At 45.7% G+C, this 22,263-nt stretch overlaps 1 protein-coding gene across 2 annotated transcripts in view; it reads right to left on the bottom strand.

Moving 5' to 3' along the window:
* The window catches only part of MED13 (mediator complex subunit 13), a 148,455-nt gene that overhangs the window by 12,779 nt on the left and 113,413 nt on the right, over positions 1–22,263 (bottom strand). For both annotated transcript variants that reach the window (XM_056556697.1, XM_056556696.1), the window contains exons 20-25: positions 18,666–19,116; positions 12,096–12,315; positions 11,380–11,571; positions 3,086–3,309; positions 2,813–2,955; positions 2,117–2,275 (exon numbers count right to left, since the gene is read on the bottom strand). In XM_056556697.1, the coding sequence (XP_056412672.1) occupies positions 2,117–2,275; positions 2,813–2,955; positions 3,086–3,309; positions 11,380–11,571; positions 12,096–12,315; positions 18,666–19,116 (1,389 nt within the window). The remainder of the gene's footprint in view (positions 1–2,116; positions 2,276–2,812; positions 2,956–3,085; positions 3,310–11,379; positions 11,572–12,095; positions 12,316–18,665; positions 19,117–22,263) is intronic.

Below are 22,263 nucleotides of genomic sequence, written 5' to 3'. Positions count from 1 at the left end.
CAATAGAAGTTTATTGGGCTTTTATTTCAGGCGTAATGCGCCGGCGGAAATTCCGCCGTGTGAATAGACCCTTAGACTAGGGCTTTTTTTTGTTTTCTGGTAATGTCCCCTAAGGAATTTTAAGGAACAGCTGCTGTCCACAAGACAAAATAAGCCAATGTAATCCTCTGGACTGCAGCTGTAGCTCAACAGTTTGAATAAATCAGCAGCACTACAAACAGTGGCCCAGATTTATCAGCCCATGTAGTTCTACCTATACTGACCAATCACAGCTCAGCTTTCACATTTTAACAAGCACAGATAAATTAAAGCTGAGCTCAGATAAAACTGGCCAATCTGTGTAGGCAAAGCCTAAAATCACTTTTACATGGCAGTATCCTGGTCTGTATTTTGCATCAGTATTTGTATGCCAAAACTATGAGACAGTCTATAAAATACAACAACAAGGCCAAATTCTTCTATGTAAGTAAAACCTACACAAATATTGATACAAACATACTGACCAAATTATTGTTATATGGACAAGGTGGACCAAATGTAAATGTTCACCTTTTAACATGGTCCCAACATTAAAGGGGTCCTACACTGGAAAACATTTTCTTTTAAAGAGTACCTATCACCAAAAAAACTTTATATTTTGTTAAGCAATGTATTAGAAACAACTTTCTAATTACATGTGATTAACAAAAATGTATTTTTTATTAAAAAAAAAAACAACATTTGGGTCTGCCTACTTGCCCCAGCACATAGATTTCAGACTCATGCCGGTCTGGCAGCAGGAGTCCTAAATCTCAGTGCAGCCGGACACTGAAGATGACAGCGCAGCTTCCCACCTGTTAGACAGGCGGGAGCAAGCACAGTGACTGCAGCACGGGCGCTCCTGACCTGGCCAGCCGCATGATCAGACGGCTCCCCCTTGAAAGGAGAGCCAGCACGGGATGGCAAATGTCAGTGTAGTGCACGGCTGCACAGAAGAGGATCGGGTCTGCCTCTCCCGAGTCTGATCGAGGTCTTCAGCATATATAGGCATTAGAGATATATATATCTGTGTGAAGAGGAAGAAGGGCGGAAATGCGCCCCGGCAGCCATCAGTTGATGTTGCGCCTGCTGGGCCACGCTACGCCTCCTTCCTCCATCCAGCTAATTTGAACAGACACGGGATGAAAAAAGAAAAAAAACTAAAGGATTTATAGGCGTTTTTTGGTACAAATGAAGTCAGTGAGTCAGGGACAGATGGGGGGGGGGGGGGGGGGGAATTAGGGACAGTTTAGATGATAGGTACTCTTTAAATGAACTGGTACCAGAAAGTTTAACAGATTTGTAAATTACTTCTATTCAAAAATCTTAATCCTCCCAGTACTTATCAGCTGCTGTATGCTCCACAGGAAGTTCTTTTCTTTTTTAATTTATTTTCTGTCTGACCACAGTGCTCTCTGCTGACACTTCTGTCCATGTCAGGAACTGTCCAGGGAAATAAAAGTTTGCTATGGGGATTTGCGCCTACTCTGGACAGTTCCTAAAATGGACAGAGGTGTCAGAGAGCACTGTGGTCAGACTAAGGAAATTAAAAAAAGAAAAGAACTTCCTGTGGGGCATACAGCAGCTGTAAAGTGCTGAAAATATTAAGGTTTTTAAATAGAAGTCATTTACAAATCCCTTTAACGTCCTGGCACCTCTTGATTGCGGGAAAAATAAAATAAAAAATTTATATATATATATATATATATATATATATATATATATATATATATAATATTTTTTTTTTTTTTTTTATGTTTGCCAGCGGAGTACCAATTAAGGGTGCTGACATTAATGTATCTTTGCATTTTCCTGCTATATAGCTGGAAATCTACAGCGTGGGTGGTATTCTGGCAACTAGTGACCCACACTTTGTGAAGCTTTGGAGCTTGCTTCATACTATTTTTTTTTTTTATCCAAATCAATAAAGGATGCCAATATCACCATATAATCCAGAAGTCCATAATATTAATTGTTAAGTGCATTATGTAGCCTGAAACCTGTAAGCCGAACTCATTAGGGAAAGAGTATTGTGCCAAAATTCTGATCCATGACATGCAAGACATTCACAATGTATACTTTTTATTCTCTTACACACCTGGCATGATCACAAATGAACCTTGTGGCTCCATAGCTACCAAACAAGCACTAAGTATGCTGGGAGAATCTGCTGCTGATATGCCACACATTCGACACGTATCCTTCAATCTCTTGCTAAGTGACTGCAAATTGCGACTACTCAACAAGGCGCTCCAATCTATACAAGTAAAAAGAAGAATTCAATAGCAAAAACATGAAATCTAACAACTTTGGATGTTTTTTGTACTGCCGAAATGAGTACAGCACAAAAAAGGCAATTATTAGTTTATTTTCAGCTTCACAGAAAAATACATTTCCATAAATGAGCAGGGTAACCGTATAGCAGAAACCTATACTACGTAATTGTTGTAGCAACTGAGGCTTGACCTATCAACTAGCTTAAAAGGGGTACTCCACCCCTAGACATCTTATCCTCTATCCAAAGGATAGGGGATAAGGTGTCTGATTGCGGGGTTCCCACTGCTGGGGGACCCCCCCTGCGATCTCTGCTGTGGCACCCCAGACATCCGGTGCACAGAGCAAACTTCTCTCCGTGCTGGACGACTGGCGATGCGGGGCTGAGACTCCTGACGTCAGAGTTGCGCCCCGCTCCGGACGTCCTTTGGATAGGGGATAAGATGTCTAGGGGCGGAGTACCCTTTTAACAATGAGAAATAGGTTAACAAGAGAGTTTTAACCACCAACTAAAACTTACCTTTTAGCTCTCCATGCCCTATCCTTCCCAGGCGACCAATTACCACTCTCCATGGTAAAGAGCTCATCTGTACAAGTCCCTGGCACCATTCCCATAGCTTTTGAAGACCACTGCGGCGAGCAGAGCCTTTTTTCCGCCGAGCTCTGTAATTTAAAGCAAAACAGGTTTTACATTCTCACCTGGACTAGTATGCAGTATATTAAAAATAACCAATAGAAGGAAAAAGTAAAAAAAATAATAAAAAAAAAAATGTATCTTTAAGATGTCCCTTACCTGTTTGGCACATCAATATTAATGATGCAAGTTTCCAAGAGCTCGCCATAGAGATCGGTGCAAGATGCTAGGAGCCACTTTTGATCATGAGACAAACAGTAACCAACGAAGAGAACATTGTATTTTTGGCCAGCTTCTCCAAACGTTTCACCAAGCTCTGTCTGCTTATCTTTGACTGGAGCCAGAATAAATGGTGGGGTGTACAGTTTAATACATTCTGGCCTCTAAAATAAAAAATAAAAATAAAAATATATATATATATATATATACACCCATTAAAAATGTAATATTTTGCCATTTTAAAGACAGATTTAAAATAAACTGCAATAATATAACTTGCCTTAACAGCTTCAGTTAATAGCATTTCAATATGGATTACAGCTATCCTTACATTAAAGGGATATTTTGGACATTTCTTTCTATTTAACTGTGCTTGGAGCTTGCAGTTAAATTAACCAGAAACCTATACTTACCCACCTTGCTCCCACTTATCTCCATGTCCCCACTGTGCTGCACCTCCTGGTGAGGGCTGAGGTGGGATACCGCTGCTGCCACTAACATTATGAACGGGAAGGTCCTTGTATGACAGAGACTGACACACAGATAGCAAGGGAAGTATATTAACTGTGCCCTTAGCCCAGATAAATTTCTCCTGAATAAACTTTTATTTTTTTTCATATATACCACAGCCTATTCAATAATAATGTAGAGATTCTTGTGTATGCATGTGCTGGCTTATTTTAGAAGGCATGGGTTTTCAGCTATTCTGATTAAAATTTTATTAAAATGATGTTCTAATGCTTCATAAACGAGATTACAATACAGTTCATATTTCAACTCGCCGGTATCAGTAGATGTCCATGTTAGGATAGTAAGTTTCGGAAAGCAAGGGAAGTGGAGAGCGGGCCGAATCCCGGGAATACATGGTACAGAGTACTTCCAGCTCCTCCAGCAGAACAAAGGTAGATACGTTAAAACATAACTTGTACTGTGCTCGCATTAACACTTCAGTTGGAGTTCTAATGCAAGCACAGTAAAAGGTATGTTTTATTGTATCTACATTTGTTCTGCTGGAGAAGCTGAATGTACTCTTTTCTTTGTTCTAATGCTTCATGAAGTCATTGAGACTTACACACATTTTGGTTTTCAAAAAGTTTGCCATTTCAGTGTTTTATGATCTTTTAGTGTGATATTTTTGTGGTAATCTGAAGTACAATTCTAACTTGTACTTCAAACTTAACTTCTATTAACAAATACATCAAGTTTATGCAAAGACTCAACATTTACAGAGTTAACCCTTCTTTTCAAAGCTTCTGAAATTCACCCTGGCATGCTGAATATTAGCTTCGGGGCCAAATCTTCCTGCAGAATTGTCTGTCCTTATTTTTTCTTGGAGGGAAGTGGTTTCTTTTCTACCCTTCTTGACCTTAAGCCAGCCTCCAGAGGTCCCTCATTATGTGTGCAGATGCACTATCCCTTGCTTCCTGCCATTTCTCAGCAAGCTCTGCACTAGTGTTGAACCAATCATGTAGCTGAATCCTCTTGATTGTCCTGAAACTCGCTGGTATCTAAACATACTCCAAGAGCTGTCTTGCAATGGTCCAGGTGCAATTTAGGGATGAACAATTATTTTTCCAGTATGATGGAGAACCATGTCACAAGGCAACATAACTAAGTGACAACTTAAAACAAAACATTTAAATTTTTGGTCTATGGTGAGAAAACTTCCCAGATCTTAAAACAATTGAGGACCTGTGGTCAATCCTCAAAGGTGGGTATACAAACAAAAACACAGAAAATGTGATAAAACTATAAACACCCTGATTAGACAAGAATGTGTTGCCATCAGTAAGGATTTACCCCAGAAGCAGATATCCAGACTGCTAGGGTGAATTGTAGAAGCCTTGAAAATGGAAGATCAACACTGTAAATATTGAGTTTTTGCATACACTTGATTTGTCAATAAAAGTTGAAGGGGAAGACGACACCTACAGGGTTACTTGCACTAATATAAGTATACAGGTAGATAGTGTGGGTGACCTCTTTCGATCGCTTCTTACCAGGTGAAAATCGGTGTAGCTATTCTGGGGATACTCATTTTGTTGCTAGTATGGTATTTTCTTCTTAACTGTACAGGAGACTGGCTGCTGCTGTATGTGCAATGCTTTCTCTAGCCGCATTCTGTCTGCAAAGGGGCGAGTTATCTGCCAAAGGGGGCGGGAGAAAGCAATGCACATATAGCAGCAGCTGCCATCAGTGCCATTAAGAAAGTACCATAGTAGCGTTAAGTAGATGTTTATGCTTACTGTAAAATCTGTCGGAGGAGGATCCATTGAGGAACAAAAACTGTGGGTGCCATTAGGAGGCGCTGACGCTATGAATACAATGGATATACCCCGCCTACTGACCCTGAGCTAATCAGTTAAGTCCCAAAGCAGTAGGAGGGAACCGACAAAGAAACCTGCATGTGTCCGAGGAACCCGACAAAAAAAGGGAACCGAACTACCCCTCGGACAAAAACAAACCGAACCCTAGTCACAAACCATGGATGGGTGCTGTGTCCCCCAATGGATCCTCCGAGAAAACCATTTTACGGTAAGCATAAAAATCTACTTTTCTCGGTCAGTACCATTGGGGGGATAGAGAAACCATGAGACGTACCAAAGCAGTCCCCAGGGTGGGAAAAAGGAGATTTTTTTTAGACTTACCGTAAAATCTCTCGAAGGATCCAATGGGGGACACAGACTCTGGGTATATGCTGCTGCCTCTAGGAGGTTGACACTATGGTAACCAAAAAGTCGGCTCCTCCCAGCAGGATATACCCGCCTCCAGGCCACTGAGCAATTCAGTTTAGTCTCAGAGCAATAGAAGGAGACCGACAGGTCAAAGGAAAAATCATGAACTGTCCGAAAACCCGAAGAAACAATAACTGAACACTCCCTCAGACAGATAACCGAAAAGGAACCTCAGAAAAAGGGGCGGGAGCTGTGTCCCCCAATGGATCGTTCGAGAAAGATTTTACGGTAAGTCTAAAAAAATCTCCTTTTCTCTATCGGCTCCATTGGGTGACACAGACTCTGGGACGTACCAAAGCCGACCCTTGGGTGGGCAGAGAATAAAAAAGGTCAGGCAGTCGGCTGTACCGCCGCCACCTGCAACACCTTATGGCCCAGACTAGCATCAGCCGATGCAAAGGTATGAACCTGATAGAATTTTGAAAAAGAGTGTAAAGACGACCAAGTGGTCGCTTTACAGATCTGCAAGGCCGAGGCCTTGTTTCGGAGAGCCCAGGATGCTCCCACAGAGTGGGTGGAATGAGCCAGAACCCTGAAAGGTGGGGTCCTCCCTTTGCATCGGTAAGCTTCTGAGATAGCACATCGGATCCAACGAGAAATGGTGGCCTTAGAAGCAGGCTGTCCCTTCCGACAGCCTTCCGTAAGAACAAAAAAAGAATCGCACTGACGAAGGGAAGAAGTGACGGAAAGATAAGTCCGAACCGCTCGAACCACATCCAATTTGTGAAGCAGACACTCCCTGGGATGAGAAGGAGCAGGACAAAAGGACGGAAGGATGATGTCCTCGTTGAGATGAAAGGCCGAAACGACTTTAGGCAAGAAAGACGGATCTGGTCGGAAAACAACCTTGTCATGATGAATTCTCAGGAAAGGGGAACGACAGGAGAGAGCTGCCAGTTCAGAAACTCTCCTAATGGAGGTAATAGCTATAAGAAAAGCCACTTTCCAGGAAAGGAGGCGAAGGGGACTGGTAAGGAGGGGCCACATGTGCCACTCCTTGGAGGAAGGTCCGGACATTAGAATTGGAAGCCAGAGGATGCTGAAAAATAATAGAAAGGGCCGAAACCTGACCCTTAAGGGAACTGAGAGCCAGCCCTAGTTCCAGCCCCGACTATAAAAAGGAAAGGAGACGGGGCACGGAAAAGGTAACTGGAGAAAAAGATGGAGCTTCGCACCAATAAAAGTAAGACCGCCAGGTACGGAGGTAAATTTTCGCAGAGGACGGCTTGCGAGCCCTAAGCATGGTGCGAATTACCTGGGAAGAGAAGCCGCGGGCCCTTAGAACCGCGGTCTCAACTGCCACACCGTCATATGAAATGACTGTAAATTGGGGTGGCAAAGGGGACCCTGTGACAGTAGGTCTGGACAAAGAGGAAGGCGGAACGGAACGTACCATGCCCTTTGAGGCCAGTCTGGAGCCACCAGCTTCCTCAGAACCCTGGGAAGGAGAGGGAGAGGAGGGAACAGGTAGGGCAGGACAAAGCCCGACCACAGAATTACTAAGGCATCCGCTGCTAGAGCCAAGGGTTCCCTTGTCTTTGACACAAACTTCAGAACTTTCCAGTTGTGTCGAGACGTGTAGAGATCAACGTCCGGGGTCCCCCAGAGGTCGCAGATCTGCGCGAACACCTCCGGAAGAAGAGACCTCTCTCAGGTTTCTGTTTAGAGAGAGGAACAGCCCTGGGTACGGACATAGGGGGAGATTTATCAAAATCTGTGCAGAGGAAGAGTGGTGCAGTTGCCCATGGCAACCAATCAGATTGCTTCTTTCATTTTTCACATGTCTCTTTAAAAATGAAAGAAGCGAGCTTATAGGTTGCCATGGGCAACTGCTCCACTCTTCCTCTGCACAGTTTTTGATAAATGTCTCCCATAATGTGGGAAAAAAGGAGCAGGAACTTTCTTACCCTAGTCTGTGTCCCCTGTCAGCTGCAGTGAGGAAAACTCGCTCCGTGCAGCCAGAGAGACTGAACAGGCCAGCCAATAGGGAGGGAGGGGCGTGCCTGAAGCAAGGCACACAGTAACTGACCCCTTCACATAGGAAATCGCGCCCACGGCGCTGATTGGACGCTGCTTCGCGCCTCTGAGAGCTCCCAGCCTAGTGGGCGGAGCTACAGACCGGCCGAAGAAGAACTGTCATGGAGCCTGCTCCTTGTCCCGTGCACACATGCCTCGGGGGAATAGAGCGGGCGGCTTAAACGCCGGCAGAGACTGCCGGCGAAAGTGAAAGTAAGCCAGCGCTGAAGCGCACAGCTTGTAGCAGCGCCGCGGCTGTCAGCAGCGTATAAGGCGCTGCAGGCAAAACGAAAGTAAGCCGGCACTGAGAGCGCCCGGCCCGAAACAGCGCCGCGGCTAACAGCAGCATATAAGGCGCTGGAGAAGTTGCACCAACAGACACACACACACACCATAGTAAAGTGCCCCATACTACATGCCCCATAAAGTAAAGTGCCCTATAATATATGCCCCCTCAGGTGCCACTGCTCCCCCAGAATAAAGTGCAGCCCCTGTATAATCCAGCCCCATAAACTGAAGGTGGGCCAAAAACAGGGGGTCTCCAGAGGTTGCAAGTCCGTACCTATGGAGAAAAAAAAAAAGGGGGGGGGGGGGGAGTACTTACCTCAGTCAGAAGAACTTACTTAATTGAGTCTTCAGTCAGCTTTTTGTCCCTGCATCACGCCTAGCTGCTATGCGCGAGCGAGGAGAGCAGAGAAAAAGGGGGACCCGGACCCATGAGGTACCAACCCAGACGCTGACCGTTGGCGAGGGGGGGGGAGTTAACAGCGCATATACGCAATGTCTGTGCCCCCTTACTCGCAAAGGGGAAACCGGAGTCCCTGAGCCCCCACCTGAAAACAGAAAAGAAAAGGAATGAAAAAACTAACACGTCCCTATACTAGGAAAATAAAAAATCAGAAGACCTGGTCTGGAAAATCCAGAACATGTCCAACTCCTTCAGACACTAAGCTTAAACTGACTAGCTCAGAGCCTGAAGGCGGGTATATCCTGCTGGGAGGAGCTGACTTTTTTATTACCATAGTGTCACACTATCACGGTCTGTGTCCCCCAATGGAGCCGATCGAGAAAGCGTATTTTTGGTCACTTTTTATACCATTAAAAAAATGAATATAAAGTGATCAAAGAGTCCGATCAAAACAAAAATGGTACCGATAAAAACTTCAGAATCACGGCGCAAAAAATTAGCCCTCATACTGCCCTGTACGTGAAAATATAAAGTTATAGGGGTCAGAAGAGAACATTTTTAAACGTATACATTTTCCTGCATGTAGTTATGATTTTTTCCAGAAGTACGACAAAATGAAACCTATATAAGTAGGGTACCATTTTAACCGTATGGACCTACAAAATAATGATAAGGTGTCATTTTTACCGAAATATGCACTGCGTAGAAACGGAAGCCCCCAAAAGTTACAAAATGGTGTTTTCTTCAATTTTGTCTCACAATGATTTTTTTTCCGTTTCACTGTGGATTTTTGGTTAAAATGACTAATGTCACTGCAAAGTAGAATTCGTAATGCAAAAAAATAAGCCATAATATGGATTTTTACTTGGAAAATTGAAAGGGTTATGATTTTTAAAAGGTATGGAGGAAAAAACAAAAATGCAAAAACTGAAAAACCCTGCGTCCTTAAGGGGCGGAGGTCAAATGTTGATCTAAAGCGGATTATAGAAAAGCAAGAAGGCGCGGAAAGTAACATGACCGGGGAAACTGACTGCGCCTCACACCACCGGAAATAAGCCTTCCAAGTGTGGTGGTAAATCCTGGCGAAGGAAGGCTTCAGTGTTCGAAGCATGGTGCGAATCACCCGGGATGAAAACCCCCGAGCTCTCAAAACCGTGGTTTTAACCGCTACGCCGTTAAATGTAGCGACCGTAAACTGAGGTGGCAGAGAGGACCCTAGGAGAGCAGATGGGGACCAAGTGGAAGACGCAGCAGAACGTCGGCGAGCAGCCGAATCACATTGGCGTACCACACGCGCCTGGGCCAGTCTGGAGCCACCAGAATGCGGTAACGCCTTCCGCCTTGAGTTTCCGCAGAATCCTGGGCAGGAGAGGGGGTGAGGCGGAAAGAGGGAAGAAAGACGGAAGGACGACCACGGAATGACCAGAGCGTCCACCGCCAGAGCCAGAGGGTCTCGCGACTTCGAGACGTAAAGAGATCACCGTCCAGGGTCCCCCAGAGATTTGCGCAGACCCCTCCGGAGGGTGTGACCACTCCCCCAGATCCGCCAAAGATCGACTGAGAAAGTCTAATTCTCCACCCCCGGGATGTGGATCGCAGAGAGAGCGGGAACTCGAGCCTCAGCCCAGGTTAGAATCCTGGAGACCTCTTACATCGCAGAGCAACTGCACGTGCCACCCTGGCGATTGATGTATACCACAGCCGTGGCGTTGTCCGACTGAACACGGACCGGCCAGTCCTGAAGCAGGATCTCCCAATAGAGGAGGCAAAGAAAGATGGCCCGGAGCCTATATACGATTGATGGGAAGACAAGCTTCCGGAGGAGACCAGAGACCCTGAACTGTCATATCCCGAATCCCCCCACCCCCCCTGAATGGCTGCTCAATTTTCAACCTGTAAGAAGCGCTGGAAACAAGGTCACCTGCACTATCTATATGTATCTTCAAGCACAGGTAAGAGTTTAACACTCCCTTCTTAATAGGGTACTGTGCATCCAGTGTAGGAGTGAGCAGCGATAGCAGAATCTGCACTACTTGGCTGTAAGGTGGTGATCTCTCTCATGTAATAGTCACAGTCCAAAGTATCCAAACAAGAAGTGAAAGAGAGCACCCAGCCAAACAACGTTCTGGTTCAGTGAACTTTATTCAGAATATCAGCTTCAGTGTATAAGACAGACACACAGCAGGGAGTTGCACATAGTCCGTCTGTCTATGTGCAGCTCCCCACTGCGTGCCTATCTTATGCATTGAAGCTAATATTTTGAAAAAAGTTCACAAAACCAGAATGCTGTTCAGGTGGGTGGCATCTTTCAATTCTTGTTTGGATACTATCTATATGTATATTCAGGTTAGTCTGGGTGACCCTGCTGTTCCTTTAAAAAAAAAGTTATGAAATACTTATAATTGTACTTAAATGTTTAGAACTTTTAGCATTTACGTTTTTACAAGGAAACTGACAACAAGGTCACTGACACAAACCTGAATTTGCACCCTTTCAGGCTAGTATGGCACTCACCTCCTATGTGCACTTGTATGATAGATCAAGAGATCTTCTGTAGCCCATATCACAAGAACCACAGGACAGTATTTAGTAAGTGACCTGTCTTTATAATCCTGGTCACCCACGCTATAACCCAGTCTATTGGGTTCAGTGTGGGTAATCAGGGTGACCGTTTTCCTTTAAGAAATGTATTGATGCAGCTGTGTAGGTATTGAACAGATGGTACTGTAGGACTAGTGACGGTGAGTGTGCATGATATAGGCAAACAAAAACCTGGAGTGCTTCTTTAAACTTACCTCTGGACTTTTCAAGGCATTTTCAATGGCCAGACCAGGCCCAAATCCAGTTAACGTTTTTACATATGTAGTGCAGGGAAGTGGTCTTCTGCACTGCGTAAACACAGAGAATGCTAGGGATTTCAAATGCTGTGTATAAATCTGCCGATCCTCATGTCTCACTGGTTGAAGAAGATACTGGCACGGTACAATCTAAGAGAGAAAGGGATTGTTAAAACACTTTCTGATTAGCAATTTTATAACTCATAACTGCATACCATCAAAACAAATCTATTTGTAGTCAGATTGTGATTTTTTTTTCTTAAAGGGAATGTGTTGCTTAAATACAAATACTGAAACTTTTTTTTCTAACTTTTTTCTAAAAATTTTTTTCTACATTATTATGGAGGCTGCCAACTTTCCTAAGCCATTTTTACCAGCATTTAATGATATGCTTTACAGAAGGACCCATGGACAGGACATATTCAGATGTAGACATTTCTGAGCATTCTCCGTGACCTAGTCAGAGGTCATTTAACAGGAAAGGGAAGGGGGGGGGGGGGGGGGGGGGAGGAGAGAAATACTGATCTCTGCTGTTAACACCAGTTCGTGACTGAATCCTAAGCTACAGCTACAGTAGCTGGTGAGTGCATATATATTCACTGTGCCCATATACAGAGGGAGTACTAAACCACATTCTTCTAGAACAAAAATATTTAGATAAACATAAGAATTACCTGTACAGAAACTGTGTTTCTGATGTGTGATGGAAGAACATGCACCATTTCCAAGAAACAGCGAAGAAGCCCCAAGGACCATATACTAGAGGAATTTGAGCCTTCATCTTTATTTTCGTAAGTGAAAGGATCAACAATGTAAACCACAATAGCTGGTGGATAGGTGATGGCATGAGACTCTCCATCAGTTGGAACTCCAACCTTATCTCGATCCATGGTGCTAAATGGGAATAGATGGCACAAAATGAGTCAAAGTTTATAAAAATAAGTCACATTCATATTAAAGTGGCGCTTCTAAAATTCCCATTCATGTAACTTTATAAGTATGGCAACACACAGCAGAAATGCTCTGGATTTCCCACAGTGAAATTCTCCGTGAAATAGAAAGGATTTTAAAGCGTACCCATCAGATCCAACAAAAAGGAGATTTTTGTCTACTTACCGTAAAATCTCTTTCTCGGAGGATCCATTGGGGGACACAGACCGTGGGTGTATGCTGCTGTCTCTAGGAGGTGTGACACTATGGTAATAAAAAAAGGCGGCTCATCCCAGCAGGATATACCCGCCTTCAGGCCCTGAGCTAATTAGTTTAAGTTCCAGAGCAATAGGAGGAGACCAACAGGTCAAAGAAAAACCCAAAACTGTCCGAGAACCAGAAGAAAACATAACTGAACACACCCTCGGACAGAGAACCAAAAGGAAAATCCCAAAAAGGGCGGGAGCTGTGTCCCCAATGGAACCTCCGAGAAAGAAATTTTATGGTAAGTAGACAAAAATCTCCTTTTCTCTATCGGCTCCATTGGGGGACAGACCGAGGGACGTACTAAAGCCGTCCCTTGGGTGGGCAGATAAGCAGTCAGGCAGACAGCCGAACCACTGCCGCCTGCAACACTTTACGACCCAGACTAGCATCAGCCGATGCGAAGGTATGAACTCTGTAGAACCTCGAGAAAATGTGCATAGATGACCAGGTGGCCGCCTTGCAAATCTGCGAGGCCGAGGCTCTATTCTGGAGAGCCCAGGATGCCCCAACAGAACGGGTAGAATGAGCCACAACCCTGAAAGGAGGAATCTTCCCCATACAGCGATAGGCTTCCGAAATGGCGGACCGAATCCACCGAGAAATGGTGGCCTTGGAAGCAGGTTGTCCCTTACGGTGACCTTCCGTAAGGACAAAAAAGGAATCATACTAACGAAACGAAGAAGTGATGGAGAGATAAGACCGAACAGCCCGAACTACATCCAGCTTGTGTGGTAAGCGCTCCTTAGGATGAGAAGGAGCAGGACAAAAAGACGGGAGGACAATGTCCTCATTGAGGTGAAAGGCCAAAACCACCTTGGGCAAAAAGGAAGGATCTGGCCGGAAAACAACCTTGTCCTGGTGGATCACCAGAAAAAGAACGGCAGGAGAGAGCTGCCAATTCAGACACCCTCCTGATGGAGGTGATGGCAACAAGAAATGCCATTTTCCAAGAAAGGAGGCGGAGAGACACCTCTCTAAGGGGCTCAAAGGGTTCACCCTGGAGGGCACTCAGAACCAAATTCAAGTCCCAAGGGGGAGAGGGGGCGTACCACGACCTTCGGGGCCAATCTGGAGCTACCAGAATGGCGGGGACGCCCTCTGTTTTGAGCTTCCTCAGAACCCTGGGAAGGAGCGGAAGGGGAGGGAACAGAGGGTAGGGCAAACCCCGCCCAAGGAATCACTAGGGCGTCCACGGCCAGAGCCTGAGGGTCCCGGGGCTTACTTTCCGCCCAGATGAGAATCTTGGTCACCTCCACCATGGCTGCAGAGCTGCGAGTGCCACCTTATTGATTTATGTACGCCACGGCTGTGGCGTTGTCCGACTGGTTGCGGACAGGACGGGACTCCCAATGAAAAAGACAAAGAAGAATCGTCCGTAATTCCAATATGTTTATCGGAAGAAGGGTCTCTCGGGGAGACCAGAGTCCCTGTCCAATCCCTGAATGCGCCGCCCCAGCCCGAAAGGCTGGCATCCGTTGTAACTACCTACCAGTGAAGGGGAAGAAATTACCTCCCTTGGAGAAGAAGGGTGGAGCGAAGCCACCAGAGCAGAGACTGACGGACCCTGCGAGGGAGAACAATCTGACGATCGAGGGACAGAGGAGACCTGTCCCATCGAGAGAGAATCGCCAGTTGAAGGGGGCGGTAATGAAACTGGGCAAAGGGTACGTCCTCCATAGCTGCCAACATCCGACCCAGGACTTCCAATACAAGTGCGGATGGGGACTGAGACCTGGGCCCGAAGGGAGCGGACCCCCAACAGAAGCGCCAGACGTTTGTTCAGCGGGAGGCAAATTCGGGCAGAGGCCGTGTTGAAACAAAGTGCCAAGAAGGTTAGAGACTGGGTAGGACAGAGGACTGACTTGTCCCGGTTGACCATCCAGCCGAAGCGATCCAGAGTGTGGAGAGTGATGTCCACATTCTCCAGAGTCTGGCCTTGATGAGAAGGTCGTCCAGGTAGGGCATCACCGAGACTCCCCTCGACAGTAACAGGCCCATCGCTGGCGCAAGGATCTTGGTAAAGACCCGAGGAGCCGTGGCCAGACCGAAGGGGAGGGCTACGAATTGAAAATGCCCCTCCGGAACCGCAAAGCGAAGGTACCGATGATGGCCTGGAAATATTGGCTCATGGAGGTAGGCATCCCCGATGTCCACCAATGAAAGAAACTCCCCTTGTTCCAGGGACGCCACCGCCGAATGGAGAGATGCCATTCATTCAGAAGTGACGGATGAGAAGATGACGGTTAAGACGCTTGAGGTCTAGGATTGGTCGCACAGACCCGTCCTTCTTGGGAACCACAAAAAGATTGGAATAGAAACCCTGGAACGGTTCCCCTGGGGGAACAGGAACAATAAACCCCTGGAGAAGCAGAGACTGGAGAGCCTCTCGAAATTGCTTCACCAGAGAAGGCGACCGGGGGACCTGGGATCGAAAAAAGCGATCCCTCGGAAGGCAGGCAAATTAAATTCGCTAACCATTGGACACCATGTCCCTGACCCAAGAGTCCTGAATGTGTGAGGTCCAGATGTCACGAAAAAGTAAGAGACGACCTCCCACCCGAGAAAAAAAAGCGAGTGGGGGGCCTCACTTCACACAGAACAGGGTTTGCGGTTGCCTGATTTGGGCGCAAAACGGCCGGACCAGTTTGAGTCCGACTTCCGAGACGGGCGCGCCTGGAACGAGGGAGCCTTCTTGTCCTGCGAAGGCGCCTGCCCGGACCCTTTGCTGGAGCCAAAGGTCCGAAAGGAAGAGGATTTCCTTCGGGAAGTAGGGCGAGCCTTATTTTGAGGCAACAAGGAACTCTTACCTCCCGTTGCCTCAGAGATAATCTCATCAAGGCGCTTGCCAAAAAGACGGCCACCTGTAAAAGGAAGCTCAGTGAGAGACCTTTCGGAAGCGGCATCCGCATTCCAAGCTTTAAGCCACATGGAGCGGCAGAGAGCCGCTAGGTGACCCACAGCAAAGGAAGAACAACGGGCTGACTGCATGTAAGCTGCGCACAGGAAGTCTCCAGCTTGAGAGCATTGGAGAGCCAGGTCAGATAGATCCTCTGGGGGGGATCCCGCTAAGATATCCTGATGGAGCTTTTGGCACCACTCAAACAGGGCCTTGGACACCCATGTCGAGGCGAAGATGGGAAGAAGAGAAGAGCCAGCTGCTTCAGAGGTAAACTTCGCTAAGGATTCTACCTTCTTGTCCGTGGAATCCTTGAAGGCAGCGGCATCTGCCAGTGGCAGTGTAGTCGCCCTAGAGATCCGGGAGGTCCGGGAGATTAAAGTGGTTTTCCCTCCCTCTGTGGATCCACCAGTGACAAAGTCCTTGTCAAATGGATAACGTTCTTGAATTGTATTGATTCCCGGGAACCTCTTGTCTGGGTGTTTCCATGCAGATTCCAGAATGTCATCAAAGTCAGCATGAGAGCTGAACCTTTGAGGTGCTTGTTTAGCATGATGAAAGGATACTCCTGGAGTGACATCCGAAGATCATGGGTCCTCTAAGTGAAAGGTGTCTCTTATGGCTGTCACCAATGAGTTCACCGTTTCAACTTAATCCGAGCAGTCCTCTGAGTTAGATGCCGGCTCGGAAGCCTCGTCCGCCAGTTCACCAGGGGAATGTGAATGAGTAGAAGCAGTCCTGGAGTGAGGTGACCCTGGCCGGGTACGTGGCTCTGGCATGGCAGAGCGGCGACTCAGAACGTCCTACTGAGGAGCGACGTTTGTGCTCAGATGACAGGGACCCACGAGGGGAACACTCACGTCTATCTGAAGACTCAATGGAAGAGTCAGACGAGGCACCCCTAGTACGCTTGTGAGAGCGGGAAGTATGTGGAGACGAGGAGCGGGCCCTCTCAGAGGGGGAGCAGTGGAGCAGGCAGGGCAAGTGGGTCAGCAGAGCCAGGCATCTTGGTATTACAGTGCTTACAGACAAAATAAGTCACTGACGTTCCAGGTTTCTGTTTAGAGGGAGGAATAGCTCTGGGTACGGACATAATGAGAAAAGAGACAGGAACTTTCTTACCCTAGTCTGTGTCCCCAGGCAGCTGCAGGGAGGAGAACTCTGCTCCGTACAGCTAGAGTAAGAAACAGGCCAGCCAATAGGGAGAGAGGGGCGTGCCTGAAGCAGAGGCACTCACTAATTGGCCCCTCCTAACTGAAAATCAAGCCCACAGCGCAGATTGGAGGCTACTTCGCGCCTCTGAAGAGCTCCGACCGCCCTGTGGGTGGAGCTATAGACTGCCGAGAAGAAGCTGTAATGGCGCCCGCTCCTTGTCCCGAGCGCACATGTCAGCCGCATATGCGCTCGGGTAAATAGAGCGGGCGGCCTATACGTCGGCAGACACTCCTGGAAAAAGTGAAAGTAAGTCGGCGCTGACAGCGCCCGGCCCGTTCCAGCGCCGCGGCTTTCAGCCGCATATAAGGCGCTGCGGATATTGTCGCAAGAAACACACACACACATACAGTGAAGCGCCCAATGTAAAACATAGATTACATGCCCCCTGAGATGCCACTGCTCCCCAGAATATAATTCCAGCCCCTGCATAAGCCAGCCCCATAACCTGAAAAGTGGGCCAAAAACAGGGGGTCTCCAGAGGCTGCAAGTCCGTACCTAAGGAGAAAAGGGAGGAAAGTACTTACCTCAGTCAGAAGAACTTACCTAATGGAGTCTTCAGTCAGCTTTAGTTACCTGCATCACGCCTGGCTGCTATGCGCGAGCGAGGCGAGCAGGGAAATAAGGGGACCCAGACCCATGAGGTACTAACACAGGTGCTGACCGTTGGCTAGGGGGAGGGGGGGGGGGGGGTGAACAGCGCATTTACGCAATGTCTGTGCCCCCTTACTCGCAATGGGGAAAAAGGGAACCGGAGTCCCTTAGTCCCCACCTGAAAACAGAAAAGAAAAAGGAATAAAAAAAAAACTAACGTCCCTATACTAGTAAAACAAAAATTCTGAAGACCTGGTCTGGAGAATTCCAGACCATGTCCACCTCCTTCAGACACTAAGCTTAAACTGATTAGCTCAGGGCCTGAAGGCGGGTATATCCTGCTGGGAGGAGCAGACTTTTTCATCATAGTGTCACACTTCCTAGAGACAGCAGCATACACCCACGGTCTGTGTCCCCCAATGGAGCCGATAGAGAGAAAAAACATTTTTTAATATATCACTCAGTACCTAATACTAACCATGTACATCACATTTTTATGTGTCTAGCACCTTTATTTTTTTTATTACACTTTTAATTTAGCTCACTAGTCCGAATTCCTCTCAAAGGGAGGGGGCGTGGCCTCACTGTGCAGGTCTCCGCCCCCTCTCTCAGTATGCTGTCTGCTCACACCTCCCCTAGCATTAGCAAAACTACAACTCCCAGCTTGTCCTCACTGACAGTAGCGGGACACAAGCTGACAGTGGGAGGATTTTTCCTCCAGCTGTGAGCCCTGCACTCACAGCTGTCAATCAAGGAAGTGTGTCCATGACATAGGTGATGATGCATGGACACAGCAGGACTAGTATGTGTCCAAGCCGGCAGGGGGGCAGTTTGACTGGCTTTTTCAGTATGAAATACTGAAAATTTTCTAATGAAAGCAATTGCAAACCCTATTGGTTTTGCATGCTTTACAATATATCAAAAGTTTTTGTATCTGACAGTGCCCGTGTAAGTAAGTACAAAATAAATATCAAAAGAATAAAAAAATAAAAAAACCTGCAGATCTGAAGTCAATGAGTTCATTCTGTGGTAATTCTCAGCACTATTAACTCTGAACTGACATACTACAGAAAGCAAATCTGTACCGCAGGTAAATTTCATGTACACTGATTTTGTGATATATCACGTACATACGATTTTCTTAAACCTCATACAGTTGTCTGTGGATTTGAAAAACACAGCAAATAGGCCACATATGATCCTAGCATTTGGCTTTATGTAACAGGTTTGTCATACTATATTTAACATTTTCAAAAGAAGTAAGTGGAAAGAGGAAGATTCATATACATAAGAAGTTTTCATAATGGTGTTTAAGTAACATTTTGTGAACACGTGCAACCCTTACCTTTCAGTAACCTCAGTTGCTGCTGCAGCAGCTGCAGCTGCTGCTGCTGCCGCCGCCGCCACCTGGTCACTTGACATTCCAGTGGCTTGCTGCAGATTCAGCTGTTGCTGTCCGGCCTGATTGTTCTGGACAGAACTGACTTGCGTTGGGACAGCACTAGTGGAGTTGTTCATGCTCCCATAGGGAGGAAAGCTGGTAGGTTTGTTTCCTTGTAAGGGGTTTGTCCCATTTGCGGAACCAGAAAGGCCTGTTGTAGTTGTAGCGGGCAGAGAACTGTTTGGAGTTGTGGATGAATTAGTTGTTGGAGCTGGGGTTATGGATGAAGGAGTGCTGGGGTTTCCGGAGCCACTTGTTGAGAGAGGCTGAGTGGAAGGATTCTGACTAACAGGAGGTGCAAGGTTCGGCTGGCAGAGTAGAGAACTATCTAGTGGTTGGGAAGCAAGATACGGCCCTGTAAAATACAAGTGGGGGAAATGAATAATGGATATCAAAAAGACATTTAAAAAATTTTTACTTTCACCATAAAAAGTACAGCTATTTAAAAAATGTAAAGCATATTCTTACAGAACTGACCATAATTGTAAACATAGAAAACTTCTGACATTGCTATTCTGGTTCTTACTAAATGTGATCAGCGATCTCCAGTGCGGATTATAGAGTGGACCACTTTGAACAGTCGTAATTTGGAGAATGCTTTTTTTTATTGATCTTGCCTATCTGAGATGCGGTCAACATTAGTACTCTTAACCTGTTGGGGACGGAGGGCGTCACAGCGGGTCGGGCCCGGCCTCTAACAACGTCCGGGACCCGTGGCTAATAGCACGAGGCAGTGATCGCGGTGCCGCATGCCATTAACCCTTTAGACATGGCATTCAAAGTAGAACGCCCTGTCAAAAGTGAAAGTAAGCGAATGCCGCTTAGCTCAGGGGGCTGTTCGGGATTGCCGCGGCGAAATAGCAGCATCTTGAACAGCAGGAGGGTCCCTTACCTTCCTCCTCGCTGTCAGATCGTCGAATGACTGCCCAGTGCCTGATATTCAGGTATGAGCAATCAAGCAGCAGAATCATTGATCAATGGTTTCCTATGAGAAACCATTGATCAATGTAAAAGATCAGTGTGTGCAGTGTTATAGCCCCCTATGGGAGCTACAACATTGCATTAAAAAAAAGTGGGACAAAAAAAAAAAAAAGTTTAAGATTTTTGAATCACCCCACCCCCTTTTCCCATTTAAAAAAACAAAACCGTGTAAATAAAAATTTGATATTGCCACGTGCGGAAAAAAATTCCAAAGTCCAAAACTGCATATTTTTTGTCACTTTTTATATCATGAAAAAATGATTAAAAAGCGATCAAAAAGTCCAGTCAATACAAATCAATTTTTTCCAGAAGTACGACAAAATCAAACCTATATAAGTAGGGTATCATTTTAATCGTATGGACCTACAGAATAAAGATAAGGTGTCATTTTTACTGAAAAATTTCCTGCATAGAAACGAAAGCCCCAAAAAGTTACAAAATGGCATTTTTTCTTCAATTTTGTTGCACAATTTTTTTCCAGTTTCGCTGTAGATTTTTGGGTAAAATGACTGATGTCATTACAAAGTAGAATTTGTGGAGCAAAAAATAAGCCCTCACATGGATTTTTAGGTGCAAAATTGAAAGGGTTATGATTTTTAAAAGGTAAGGAGGAAAAAAAACGAAAGTGCACAAAGGGAAAAACCACGGGTCCTTAAGGGGTTAAGTAGCTGTTTGCATCTTTATTTTGTTTAGTCTATAGGTGACGAAAGCCACTGCAAGGTATGTGTTGCTGGGCTCTACTTATAAAAGGTTTATGTTTGGAAGCTCCAGTCACATCACTGTCCACAGGGGTGTGGAAATTTTATAAAAAACTACTTGTCCACGGGACTAAAATGGAGCAAAATCTACTTGTCCCTCATGACGATCCACTTGTCCGGACCATTTTTCGCTTTTACGCTCTGATTTTTTCCTCCTCGCCCTATAATAGCCATAAATACCTACTATAAGGATACCTTTTAAATTTTTCAATAACGTATTCTCTGAACCAAAAAATATATATATATTTAGGGAAGTGAAATTGAAATAGTAAAAGATAATTTTGCAGATTTGGTGTTTTTCTTTTCTGCGCCATTTACCTTGTGGTTGAGGTAACATGTTAGTTTTATACTTTAGGCCGCCTGATTACAGCAATACCAGATTTGTATTGTTTACGTCATGTTTTACTAATTCTGAACTTTTTCTAATTTTTTTAATTGCCATTTTTTAACCCCTGTAGCTTTATTTTTTTTCCGCATACCAGGCTGTATGAGGGATCATTTTTTGCGCCATAATCTGTTTTTTGTATCGGTACCATTTTGGTATTGATCTGACTTTTTAATCGCTTTTTAACTTTTTTTTTCTGGGATATTATAAAAATTGCAAATCTGTGGTTTGGTATTTTTTTTACATTTACCGTACGGGATACATAATGTTATATTTTAATAGGTTGTACAATTACGCACGCAGCGATACCAAATATGTTTATTTTTATTATATTTGCATGTTTTTATATAGGAAAAGGGGGTGATTTGAACTTTTAACATGGAAGGGGTTAATGCAGCGGTCTTCAAACTGTGGCCCTCCAGATGTTGCAAAACTACAACTCCCAGCATGCCCGGACAGCCAACCGCTGTCCGGGTATGCTGGGAATTGTAGTTTTGTAACATCTGGAGGGGCACAGTTTGAAGACCACTGGGTGTCTTTCAAACTTTTATTAAAACTTTTTTTTTTTCTTTTACACTTTATTACACTTATAGGAGGAATCATTAGATTCCTCAGACAGATGAATAGATTCTATTGAACTCTATTAATCTGTGTGCTCTGTGATCCATTGATAGAGCCTGGTCCAGCCAGGATCTATCAATGACAGAGCTGGGACTGGAGGAAGCAGAGGTAAGTCCTCCGGCTACCTCCATAGTGGATCGCCCCCCTGCAATCACGCTGTGGGGGGGGGAGGGGTGATCCACCCCCCTAGCCCACCAGGGAGCATTCACATGTCCCTTTAGACCAGTGGTTCTCAACCTTTTCGGTGACCGTACCCCCCAAGGCCTAAAAGTATGTCCACGGGTACCCCCTCACGCGGAACTTGCGAGCGAGGGGTACCCGCAGACAAAAGGCGTGTTCTTACCTTTATACTAATGCATCCCATCTCCATCTTAATCCCCTTGTGCTATTATTCCCCCTCCGTCTTACTCCCCCTGTCCCACAATTCCCACCTCCCTCTGATTCCCTTTTACCATTATTCCCCCTCCTCCATCTTTATCCCCTTGTGCCATTATTATCCAATATGGAACAAGGGGATTAAGATGGAGGAGGGGGAATAATGATACAGGGGGATTAATATGGAAGGGGGGGGGGGGGGGGTTTGATAATTCCCCCCTCCCTCTGATCCCCTTTTGCCATATCGGATAATAATAGCACAAGGGGATTAAGATGGGGATTAAGATTGTGTCATTATTCCCCCCTCCCTCTGATCCCCTTTTGTCATTTTCCCCCCTCCATATTAATCCCCTTGTGCCATTATTATCGCATATGGCAAAAG

Source organism: Hyla sarda, chromosome 2 (genome assembly GCF_029499605.1).
Source record: "Hyla sarda isolate aHylSar1 chromosome 2, aHylSar1.hap1, whole genome shotgun sequence".
Taxonomy (NCBI): Eukaryota; Metazoa; Chordata; class Amphibia; order Anura; family Hylidae; genus Hyla; species Hyla sarda.
The sequence above is the reverse complement of the archived record's forward strand: the minus strand, read 5'-3'. Positions and strand labels throughout refer to the sequence as shown.